This window comes from Alligator sinensis, unplaced genomic scaffold (assembly GCF_000455745.1).
Source record: "Alligator sinensis unplaced genomic scaffold, ASM45574v1 scaffold391_1, whole genome shotgun sequence".
NCBI classification, from domain to species: domain Eukaryota; kingdom Metazoa; phylum Chordata; order Crocodylia; family Alligatoridae; genus Alligator; species Alligator sinensis.
Window position 1 is genome coordinate 3815384 of NW_005841889.1, and position 12367 is coordinate 3827750.

Sequence of the window (12367 nt, forward strand, 5' to 3'; positions counted from 1 at the left end):
TTGGGTGTGAACCAATCACCCATGATGCACAGCACTTACTGCAGTTATCGTCGCCATAGTGATTCAGCAGTGGCTTTGAGTCCAAATGTAATGTCATTGGCAAAAGAACTGACAATGGAAAATGCAAACATCTTAAAGAATAGAGAAGAGGAAGCAAGTAAGTCACAGTCAGTGGCACTGGAAGCTTCTGAAAATCCCACTGAGTTGATGATACTTCAACACAGTTGTCAGGCACATTTGGCCCATCTGCTTCCTACTAGAGACCATCCAAAAATGTCAAAGTTCTTAATGCCTGCACATCTGAAATGTGCTACACCCCTTTCTCATTGGCTTTGTAACGCAGTGTCAAAAAGCTCAGTATCTCAACCTCTCCCTCAGAGCCTCAGACCTTGTGGCAGAAGCTTAGACCTGCCTTTATTACATGAATCTCTCCAATGTATTATTAGCCAAAAAACTAATTGTGCTCCTGGGAGGACTACAAGTGTCACAGAAACAGCCCTGCATTCTGAGTCCTTCAGATGTCGAGAAGCCAACGTGCCAGGACACTTTAAGCCCTGCCACAGAGTTTGTGTTGGCAAAACATCACTGAAGGAAAAGAAGAAGCTGGGGACTCCACGTGTACAGAGCAGTGAAAGCAAGCTAATTAGTAAAAATCTTACTCAAGATGTGGTATGTAAAGTCCTTCATTTAATCCTTACTTAACCTTGTAAGAAAAAAAAGTTGAATCCAAGAATGACATTGTGTCTCGTTGATCCACTATATTACCCTGGATGCTTCAGGAATGTCAAACTTTACCCTGCTTTTCCCCTTTTATATTCCAAAATGCCTGCAACAAAAATAGGAATGGATTTACTCTGAAATGTTCCTGTGAATGGCTTCAAAATAACCTAGGGCAAACAATTTCATCTTTGGCACCTGTAACAAGCTCCATCAGCTGTTTAAACCACCCAACCTTTGCATATTATTGTTGGATGCAATATTTTTCCTTGTTTATGTGAAACAAAAAATTAACAGCTTTGAATATAACAATAAAAAGTGCTTTTTCAGCAAAAGCTCTCATTAAACTGAACAGTACAGCATAGTGCCTTAGAACAAGCCCATTCTTTTTCACTGATTATCTGTGGACGTTTTCAGTAATTGAACTGAAGAACATTCTTTCTTCCTTCTCCCCCTTCCTCTTGGTTATTGGGAGTTGGGAAGGATAAGAATTGTTTAAGATTTTTGGTCATGTTGCTGTTTTTCCTAAATGTTTAGGTCCAAGTTAGGCTTTGCATTGGATTTTCATCATTTTTCTGTTTGTGATAGCCCAGGTATAAACTGTGACAAGCTTGAAAAAACCTTGACTTTAAAAAAACAAAACAAAAAAACCTCACTTACTACTTCCCTACTTAAGGACATAAACTACTGTAGCAGTATAGCATCAAGCAGGAAGAGAAGGGTTATTAGTGTTTTGTAGGAATATGAGTTCAGTCTTTTAGATCTTAGTGTGTGTGTGTGTGTGTGTGTGTGTGTGTGTGTGTGTGTATACATACATACATACATACATACACACTATTCATTTTATTAATGGATTCCCTGGAAGGCCTGTATATATTAAGAACTTTTCTGATTTTTTTTTTCATTGTACTCATTTTACCTTTTTTTACCTCTTATTTTCCTATATCAATTTCATAACCACCAATTCCAGAATTTGAATAAACATCCTGACAAAAGTTTGTTTTTAATGTCCATTTTTCCCACAGAACACATGATTTATTTTTTAATAATGAATTGTCAGCCAGTATATGTGCATTTTCAGTGGCAGATGATGGAGCTTACCTGGGTTGTGGAAACCAAATTCAGTTTTATATATATGTTTGCCCTGAAAGCAGAATTTTAAAACCTCATTAAGATTCAGGGCCTGGACACATGCCACTGGCCTTTATACCAGTGTTTAAATGGACACATGCCACTGGCCTTTATACCAGTGTTTAAAACATATATATAAAAGTTATTTGGTTGCTTTCCTATTGGAAAGCTGGCTTTCCTACATTTTTAGGTCAAAATAAACTTTCCTTTCCTTGCTTATATTCTTCATTTCCTTTTCCTTGCTTTGGATTAAATATTTAGTGGCAAGCATGATTTAGAGGATTTTTTTATTTCATACCTTGTTTTCATTTTTCCCTAAAACAATATATTTTCTTTCATCCAGCCTGGACTTCCAGTAGTTCAGACTCCACCTGCTGCTGCTACTCTGTCTCAGCGACCACAACATTATCAAGAACCAGCAATGACCTTTCCAGTTGTACAACCAACCACAGTTGCTTCATTGCAGATAGGTCAACAGCAGCCTGTGTTAGGCAGCCAGCAGGTAAGAAGCTATATTCTTTGATCAAAGTTGATGACTGAACTCTTTTCTGTATTTTTATTTTTGGAAGCTTCTTCTTTGAAAAGTGTTTTTTGCTATGGGAGCATTGTCCAAGGTCGGTTTAGAAACTTCTGAAAGATCTCAAGTGCTTACTGTATAGGACTGCTGTACTGAGAGTTTGTTAAAACATTTAAATGCAGTAATTTGGTTTTGAAACCTTGCTGCTGAATACATTTTATTGCCTGGGGAAAAAAAATTAAATGCATGAACAGATGCATGTTCTCTTTTCCCCTGGTAGTTTGTGATGCAATGGTTGGCTGCTTTTCAGAGTAGAAAACTTTAGCATCAACCCTGTAACATCTGTAGTGGAGATGGACCATAATTAGATGCCTGTTTTTAATAACATTCCTTCTATTTAGTGAGTCAAACATTTAATCAATCTTCCTTGATACTAAAGGCTTTCAAAAGTTTCACTAGTGCAGCCTTGTATTGCTCAGTGAAAATGAGCCTATTGTGACTTCATGTATGCTAAAAAAAAAAAAAAAAAAAAAAAAATTAATGAAATACCTTTTATAAATAAATTTTGTTTATAATAGACTCAATCTTTATCATTGTTAGGGAAATGTAAAATCCAGTTTCTGTGTGTATGCTTTAGTGGAAAGGCTGACTTAGATAGAAGGTTTATCCCATGGGAACCGAGGAGGAGAGTGTATGGGGACATAAGATGAAACGCATGTGAGGTAATCCTTGACCCCTTCGCCTCCCTAGTACAAGGTGCCAAGGTAATGGGTGGTTGCTGCTGTCCACATTATTGTCTCTTGTCATCTCTGTTCTGGCTAATTATTGAACAGCTGAAAGCTTGTACCATCAGGTCCCAGGTAGCCAGGAAAGGTAATGCCTGGGGAAACCATGCCCAGTACGTACAGCCATACTGGGTTTGCAGTAGTTGAACTGGACCTGAAATATCCACATAGAAACACATGGCCAATGTTTATGAGTATATGATTGTTGTTTTCAATATTCAATAAATAAGAAAGGGGTTAGAATAGGTGTGGGCAATTATTTCGGGTGAAGGGCTGCTTACCAAGTTCTGGCAAGCTGTCAAGGGCTGCGTGGGTAGCCCCATTCCTTTACAAATGCCCCGCCCCCTGGTCACCATCTTGGGACTGGAAGTCCTCCCCCTAACCTCTGACCTTTGCTACCAGAAGTCCCTCCCCTTGCCCCTGGAAGTACTCCTTTGGGGAAAAGGGTTTGCCATCTTAGAATGGGGGGAAAAAACAAATTATATAATAAAAATCAAACACCCATAATATATTTTAATGTAATTACAAATATCTATTTTTGTCGTAATTTGTGTGTTTGTGCTGTATATGTAGAAATGATTGCATAATAGCTCCAAATGCAGTCTTACTTGTATCATGTGCGGAGGTGTGGGGGTATAGGTGGGTGAGTGGTTTGTGGGAAGCTGTGGGTATGAGGGTGCGTGCGTGCGTGCATGTGTATGGTAGTTGTGGGGTGTATGTGGGGGGGAAGGCGTGACTGGGGTTTGCAGGGGAGGGTTTGAGGGTATGTGGGGTGTGCATGGGAGCCCCCCTGTGTGTGCCCACCTAAGCTGGTCAGCACCCACCCTGCAGCAGCCCAGAGCCTGAGTGCCCTGCAACACCTTCCCGCCGCTGTGAAGAGCACACAGCCCCAGCGCGCCCCATGCCCGCTCTGCACCACCCAACCATGGCATGTCCCGCTGCCCCTGATACTCAAATTGCCAATTGCTCAAATCACGAGCAAGACTTTATAAAGGGGGATAAGGCAAGGTGCCGTATTTATTGATCATGTGAGTTAGACATAGAGGTTTGGGCACACCATTCATACTAATGCACACAAATCATCATACACATCATTACAAACAGGCATACACAAAACAACCCTTTCATCCACACATAACACCAGATGTAGTTACCAGCAATAGTTGCTCAATATCAGCCCAGGGTGGACAACCCGGGTTTATTGAGTATATGATGATGATGTGAAGATAGCAGATTTAAAGATAACAGCTGGAGTGGGGTGAACAGACGCATCTGTGCTCCGACAAAACAGCAGTAGAGAGAGACACTCACCCAACTTGGCATTTTCAAAGTGTTCTTTTATAGGGATTGGCATCCTTTGTTTCAGTGCTTTGGGGTTTTTCTATACCCAGTTTCTGGTTTTGTGGTGGTTGTTCTTCTTTTGTCTTTAGCTTATTTTAGCCTTGGAGTGTTCTTGTTGCCTGTTTGGCAGAATTTCTTTTATCTCCTTTGTGCCCTTGAGCTTCAAAGGGATTCTTCAGCCGTTTGTTAGTTAATTACTGGCTGGTAATTTACACATCTGGCGCCTTGTTGCTTACATAAACAGTTAAATCTTCTCCTGTTTTTATGCCATTTTCTCACCATTCACCCTCTTACACACACTTATACATAAAGGTTATGCAGAGTTCATTCACTTATGTCAAGCAGAAGGATACAAAATGGAGTTTTCAAGTTGGTTACAGGACAAGACTAACATGGTTATAATTCACTATTGTTACACTTTGTTAACATCAGCTACATTAGTTCAGTTCATGCTACACCCCTGGGCATGCAGCAGTAGCAGTAGGGACCAACGTGTGCAGCTGCAACCCTGCACACTGGTTTCAGGCTTGTCCATCCAAACTGAGCAACAGCAGTAGCAGCTGGGCAGAAACTGCTGCTCAGTGTGGGGGAAAGTGGCCCCTCCCCCTTGCCATGGCTGAGATGTTTTTTGGTGCAGCTGCCCAGAGCCTGCACTGCGCCAGGCTGCCCTGCAGCTCTGTCACCACCACCTGTGAGCTGCCCTGCAGCTGTTCTGCATTGTTACTGCTGCTGCACAGAGCAGCCCAGAGGTGATGGTGATGGAGCAGCAGGGCAGCCAGGCACGACGCAGGCTCTGGGTGGCCGCACCAAAAACTGCCCAGTGGCAGTGAGGTGGAGGGGCCTCTTTGCACCATGCCAAGCTGCAGTTTCTGCCTGCATGCTGCTGCTCAGCTTGGAGGGAGCCAGCCTGGAGCTAGTGCTGGTGCCCAGGCTGAGTAGCAGTGGTGTGGGAGAGAGACTGCTGCTCAGCTTGGAGGGAAAGTGGCCCCTCCCCATCCTGCTGCCAGTGCTTCCTGGTACAGCTGCTTGGAGCCCGCCTGCATCTGCTCTGTGGTGCTACCACTTCCCCATGGGGCAACCCAGAGGTGGCAGTGATTTGGCAGTGACACAGGGCAGCCCCCCAGCTGCACCAGGAAGTGCTGGTGAGGAGGAATGGAAGGGGCTGCTTTTCCCCCCCATGCTGAGCAGCAGTGTGTCCTGTCCTGTGCTGTCACTGCTTAACCCAGATGGGTGAGCACCGGACACTTAGGGTCAGGGCTGTGCATGCTGGTCCCCGCCTATACCATGGGGCTGGGGTGGGAGGAAGTAGGAGTGGGTGGGCGGGAGCATGCGGCCGCACCAGTGTCCTGGGGCCAATGTCAGCTTATGCTTTGCCCAAATCAGCCTCCCCTCTGAACCTCAAGCAGCTATCAGAACATCTAAAAGTCAGTCAGTGAATATTTTATGTTGGTGTTCCCATCTTATTACTAGAGGCACCCAAGGTATTTAAATAAATGAGGAAGTTATTGTCTGTTAGAAACTGCACTCTGGTCCTGGATCAAGAATTTGGAGCACCTTTTCCAAAGGAACATAAGGTTCTGAGGCACACTTTTAATTTTAGATATTTGATATATTTGTTTAACAAGCATGATTTGATGTGTACATGCAGCCAGTAATGTGTCTTTGTACAGTAGAATCTGGCAATTTGTTGGCTGTTTCCAGAATTCCCCTAGTGTCCATTTGGGTTACTGAGATATTGAAATCTATTTTATTATATAGTTATTTAGAGAAAAACCTCTTCCCTGCTGGGACAAGTAAGAACTACAGCTGAGATCTCCATTGATTGTACAATGATATTTTCAGCCACTAGTACAATACATATACTGTCCCACGTCAGTATCATAAAACAATGTTGATTTGTGAGGAATCTCCACAGAACAGCTTCAGTCAGCGCATGGGCCAAGCATCATTTGTATGGGCACATTTACACTCTTAATGGGATATTAGAGCTGATTGCCTTGCTAGCAGTAGTCTCTTAAACTCCTTATCTCCCTTTTTACCACAAGTTGTAGAGAGATACCATATTTCTAGCATGAAGTTAGTAGCTGCAGATATGCACTTAATTTTCCTGTGAACTGGGATTTTTTTTAGATGAATCTCAAACCCCCCATGATCTTAGAAGTATTGTTTTGGTCCTATTTGCACAAAATATTATCATGTTTCTTACTAGCCTGGTCTAGTTACAGACATCTGCATAGTGGTCTCTTAAGCTTTTTGCTGAATCTTCAACATTTGCTATTTTTTTTCCATGTGCAAATGTTGCTTTTCCTGCTCTGGATTGGGTTCTTTTTCTTCTTTCTCTCATGAAAGAACATGGCTGTTTCTTGAAGCCCTTGTCACAGATGGAAAATGAACTTAAATATTGTCAGTCTTGGTCTTTCTGATTAATCAGACCACATTACTCATTTCTTCTCTTCTCTCACCCAAAATACAACTCACCTTGAATATATTGGTGCATAATGTAACGTGCCATATACACTCTAGACACTGTGATACGAATTTAGGCTTGGGGCTAAATGGAATTGCCCTAGGGATGAATTTGACCCAGAGGGAATGGCATTCCAGCTCACAGACAGACTTGTTTAAAAAAAAAAAAAAAAAAAAATTACTCCTGAAATTTGGAAACCTCTCAAGAAAGCAGTATCATGGGAAGAGAATGTAGCTAATTTGTACATTTTGGTTTGCAAGGATGTAGCTTTCAGTGTAAGACCATCAGAACATTATACCAGGTAAGAAGATTGGTGTAATGGCTGTTCATCATTTCATTAAGTGCTAGGTAGCAAATATAGGAACTCAGAAATTTCTTTCATCTAGTTAACTTTGTTCAGTAGACTTTAGATCTGTGAACTAGCAGATGTAGAAATAGTGGCTCTGCATATTAAGCTAGGTTGAAGACATGTTCTTTAAGGCCCAGATTCAGTGAAGCACATATATTTATCAGATGCTTTTACAAATGTGCGTGCTTAGGAGCCTTGTTGACTCTGCATTTACACTTCCAGTAAGATGAACACAACATGAGATACTAGTATTTTAAGATGTGTTTTGTCACCCTATTTCAATTAGAATGCCAAATGCTATTCTATAGCATTTTCAGTGCACCTATGTGATTTGAAAGTATTTCCATTGACTTTCGATGTGACCTTTTGATCCAAGCTCATTTAGTTGTGATTGAATATCCTAAAGGAATGTGATACATGAACAGAGACATGTACCATTAGGGAGAGAAGCAGTCTTCTGTTTAAATAAAGCTTGCTTTAAACTAGAGAGGCTTCAGCCAAAGTGCATTATGAACAAGCAACACTTGCCTTCTTTTATGTTCCTAGCTTTTAAAGAGTTACCGTTTTTACTCTAATATAAGATGACCCTGATTATAAGACAATCCCCCCAATAATTTGATTTTATATATGGAAACTTTATGAATTTGGTATAATTTTCTAGGTGTAGTCTAATTTTTTGGAGCTTTGTCTTGAATTTGTTTCCCTCCTCCCCCCACTCCTACAACAGGGAAAATAAATCTGAGGTAGCCTCTTTGTGCTCTACCCTCCCCTCACCCTTACTATCAAATCCTAGCACATGAACGTGAGGAGTTAATTTGAAAGAACTGATCTTAAAATAGAAACATAGCTGTAGCAATTTGCATACAGTACCTATAGACTTAATTCACCCAGAATTGATGGTTTTTACTTCTTTATTTCTTTTTAAGTGTTGCAAGTTTTAGCACAGGTTACTCTATAAGTACACTTTTAAGCACCACTTTGGCACCTACTTATATATAGAACAAATGAAACATGATATTAATCCAAAGCGAAAAGGCTCATGATTTACTGTTTAACTAATTGGGATGGCCCCTAGCAGAGTCAACAGCATTTTGAGTCATGGTGACCCCACAGCTCAGCACTACTTAATATGTGTGCACTCTAGATTATTTCACCCCTACCTCTCTTTCTGTACCCCCCTTCCCCGCTCCCCCCGGCCTGGATCCATGTACTATTTAGCCCCCTACTTATGACTGAAACTGGGTGTTTTTGTCATGAGTCCTGGGATGCTCCTAAGAATTTATATGCAGAATGAGGTCCAGAGCAACCTGGTCTAGCTTCACCTTGTAAAGGACAGGGCCATGCTAATCTTACGTGACAGATTGAAAGGGGCCAACAGGGATCTGTTTGGGGCCCTGTTTGGTGATGTTTGCCAGACATTTGAGGCTGGTGAGGAAACAGGAATCATTGGAAATGGGAGGTGCAGCTTAGCTGTGGGGGTGCACAGAAAATCAGAATGTATTCAGTGTAGTGGCTCACCATTACTTGGAAAAAAAAGTGCTGAAGGGGACTGTGCTAAATGGGTTTTACCATATATCTTACACAAGTTGCACAAACGTATCGCTGTGGTAGATTCCCATCAGCATGTTTGCTCAATATGGGCCATAAACGCTATAGACATGCTCAGTGTTATCTGTATGCTTGGTTTCCATTACTGAGCACATGCTGCTTTTGGCAATTTAATGATAAACAATGTAATTAATGTGGCTTCCTTGTGTGGGAGTATAAAATGAATAGCTTTTTTCCCTATTCTGGTTGGGGGTGGGGGGTTCTTTATGTATATTCAAAGGCCAGTGCTCAAGAAGCTTGTGCACAAACAACTTTGTGTGCTTGCAAAAATTGTGTGTGTGTGTGTGTGTGTGTGTGTGTGTGTGCGCAGAAACGATTGACACAATTTACAAGTGTCAGTGCTTTTACACATACAAAAAAATTGAGGCTTCAGGCAGTCTGTTTGGAAAAAGATGACTGAGATGCTTTGTTCCAAGGAAACCATTTCCTTAGTTAAATTTGCATTTTTTTAATACCTTAATGTTGTCACTAGAATTCTGGGGAACTTAAGCAGATAAACATTTATGAGGAGGGACCTACTCAAATTGTGGTTGTGGATTTTGCAGAAATTGTGATTTGGAACAACAGTGACCTGGTGGGAACTCACATGACTGGAGCACTGTCATGGATGGGTACAAACTGTTCAGGAAGGACAGCCTGGGAAGAGGAGGAGGAGTTTTAGTTCATGTAAAAGAGCCATTTCACTGCTCAGACTCCAGTATGAAACTGGAGATAGGCCTGTTGAGAGTCTCTGTGTTACGGTTAGAGGAAAGTGCAACAAGGGTGGTGTTGTGCTGGGTGTCTTCTATAGACCACCAGACCAAGAAGAAGTGGTGGATGAGGCTTTCTTCAGACAGCTAGTGGAAGTTTCTCAGTCACAAGCCCTGATTCTCATGGGGGAATTCAATCACCCTGACACCTGCTGGGAGGGCAGTACAGCAGTGTGCAGGCAATCCAGGAAGTTTTTGGAGACTGTTGGGGACAACTTCCTGCTGCAAGTGCTGGAGTGGCCAACTAGGGACCATGCTCTTCTTGACCTGCAGCTCACAAACAGGGAAAAATTGGTGGGGAATGTAGTAGTGGATGGCAACTTGGGCAGCAGTGACCACAAGATGATTGAGTTCAGGATCCTGAAGAAAGGAGTGCTGGAGAGCAGCAGAGTAAGGACCCTGGACTTCAGAAAAGCAGACTTCGACTCACTCAGGGGGCCTATGGGCAGGATGCCCTGGGAAGCCAGTCTGATAGGGAGAGGAGTCCAGGAAAGCTGGCTGTACTTTAAAGAAGCCTTACTGAGAGTGCAGGAACAAACCATCCCAAAGCACAGGAAGACTAACAAGTATCGTAGAAGACCAGCTTGGCTTAGCAGGGATCTCTTCAGTGAACTAAGTCACAGAAAGGAAGTTTCTAAGAAGTGGAAACTTGGACAAATAAATAGGGAGGGGTATAAGAGCATTGCTCGGGCATACAGGAATGAAGTCAGGAAGGCCAAAGTGCAATTGGAGTTGCAGCTAGCAAGGGGTGTGAGTAACAAGAAGGGGTTCTACAAGCATCTTGGTAGCAAGAGGAGGATCAGGGAAAGTGTTAGGTCCCTTACTGAATAGGGGAGGCAACCTGGTGACAGGATGCAGAAAAGCCTAAAGTACTCAGGGCTTTCTTTATCTCAGTCTTCACAGGCAATGTCAGCTCCCAGACTACTGGACCAGGCAGCACAGTTTGGGGAGGAGGTGAGCAGCCAACAGTGGTGAGAGAACAGGTTATGGCTATTAGAAAAGCTGGACATATGCAAGTCCATGGGGCCAAACGGGATGCACCCGAGGTTGCTGAGGGAGCTGTCTGAGGTTGCAGAGCCACTGGCCATAATCTTCGAAAACTCATGGTGGCCAGGGCAAGTCCCAGATGATTGGAAAAGGGCAAATATAGTGCCCATATTTAAGAAAGGGGGGAAAAAGGAGGATTTAGGGAACTACAGACCAGTCAGTCTCACCTCAGTCCCTGGAAAAATCATGGAGGAGATCCTCAAGGAATCCATTTCTTAGTACTTGGAGAAGAAGTTGTTTAGAAACAGTCAGCATGGTTCACGAAGGGCAAGTCATGGCTGACCAACCTAATTGTCTTGTATGATGAGATGACTGGTTCTGTGGATGTGGGGAGACCAGTGGATGTGGTATTCCTTGATTTTAGCAAAGCTTTTGAGACTGTCTCGCACGATGTTCTTGCATGCAAGAGTGGGAGTGTTACTTGCAGGTCAAGGGAAGTGATTACTCCCCTCTATTCAGCATTGGTGAGGCCGCATCTGGCGTACTGTGTTCAGTTTTGGACCCCCCAATGCAGAAAGCATGTGGACAGATTAGAGAGAGTCCAGTGGAGGGCAGCAAAAATGGTGATGGGGCTCAGGGGCATGACTTATGAGGAAAGATGGAGAGAACTGGACTTGTTTAGTCTAGAGAAGAGGAGACTGAGATGATGTGAACAGTTATACCAGAACAGGAGGTGCCTTGAGGCACAGGAGATCTCCGCTGTGGTTGGGCTCCCTCTTAGCTTGGGCACCAAGGAACTTCGAGCATGTCAATGGGGTGTTTCCCTTAGTTTCCCCTCTAAGCCTTGATCTTAAATAAAATGAGGGTCCTGGGATGGTATGAACAACCTGCGAGAACGCTAATCTTGTTGGTACTCTTGGGGCTCCCCTACACCCTGTCCATGTGCCAGCCAAGGTCTGGCTGATGCAAGTGTTCCTGCCCCCCAGGCTAACATGACCTGATGCCTTTTGACCTGCTCTGGGGTTTTGATGATGCCAGACCCATAAGCAATTCTGGGGCCTTGTAATTCACTTCTGATCGCATTCAATTCATCAAGCCTTACTCCAGGCACGCTGCGGGTTTTCAAAAATTAACACAGTACGTAATTAATTTGTTCTTGCATAAATAAAGTTCAAAATTAATTCACAGGCTCTTGTAGATAAATAAGGTTCATAATTAATTCACTGGCTCTCTTAAATAAAGTTCAAAATTTAATTCATGATGGGTAGCAATCAGGTCACAGCCCCCAGTTAATTCCTGGATGTTCAGCAGTCCCTTCTGCAAGTAATTCACCTGCTCGGATCAAACAGTCCATCCTTACTTGCTTCTGTATGTGGGGTTCCTTACCTACCTCAAATAAGTAGTCTGCAGCTTTTCAAATTAGCACCGACCATTTCTTTAAAGCATTATGCAATTTAAAGGACAGACGGCGTCTTTGCTGTGCCTGTGTGTCAGGCCACGGTCACTATCACACTCACATGCCCTCTTTTTTTCCAGCATCAGGGTTCTGGGGTCCATGAAGACTACTGTGGCCAACCCTGGATCACCGGGTGGCTGGATACCCCTCTGGGTTTCCAGACTGGGAAATCAACTCAATTTTCATAGATTCATAGATGTTAGGGTCGGAAGGGACCTCAATAGATCATCGAGTCTGACCCCCTGCATAGGCAGGAAAGA

The 12367-nt window shown here is 43.0% G+C and overlaps 1 protein-coding gene across 1 annotated transcript in view; it reads left to right on the top strand.

Moving 5' to 3' along the window:
* The window catches only part of WNK2 (WNK lysine deficient protein kinase 2), a 203770-nt gene that overhangs the window by 119263 nt on the left and 72140 nt on the right, over positions 1 to 12367 (top strand). Inside the window, exon 9 of the mRNA XM_025197119.1 lies at positions 2192 to 2350. Within this exon, the coding sequence (XP_025052904.1) occupies positions 2192 to 2350 (159 nt within the window). The remainder of the gene's footprint in view (positions 1 to 2191; positions 2351 to 12367) is intronic.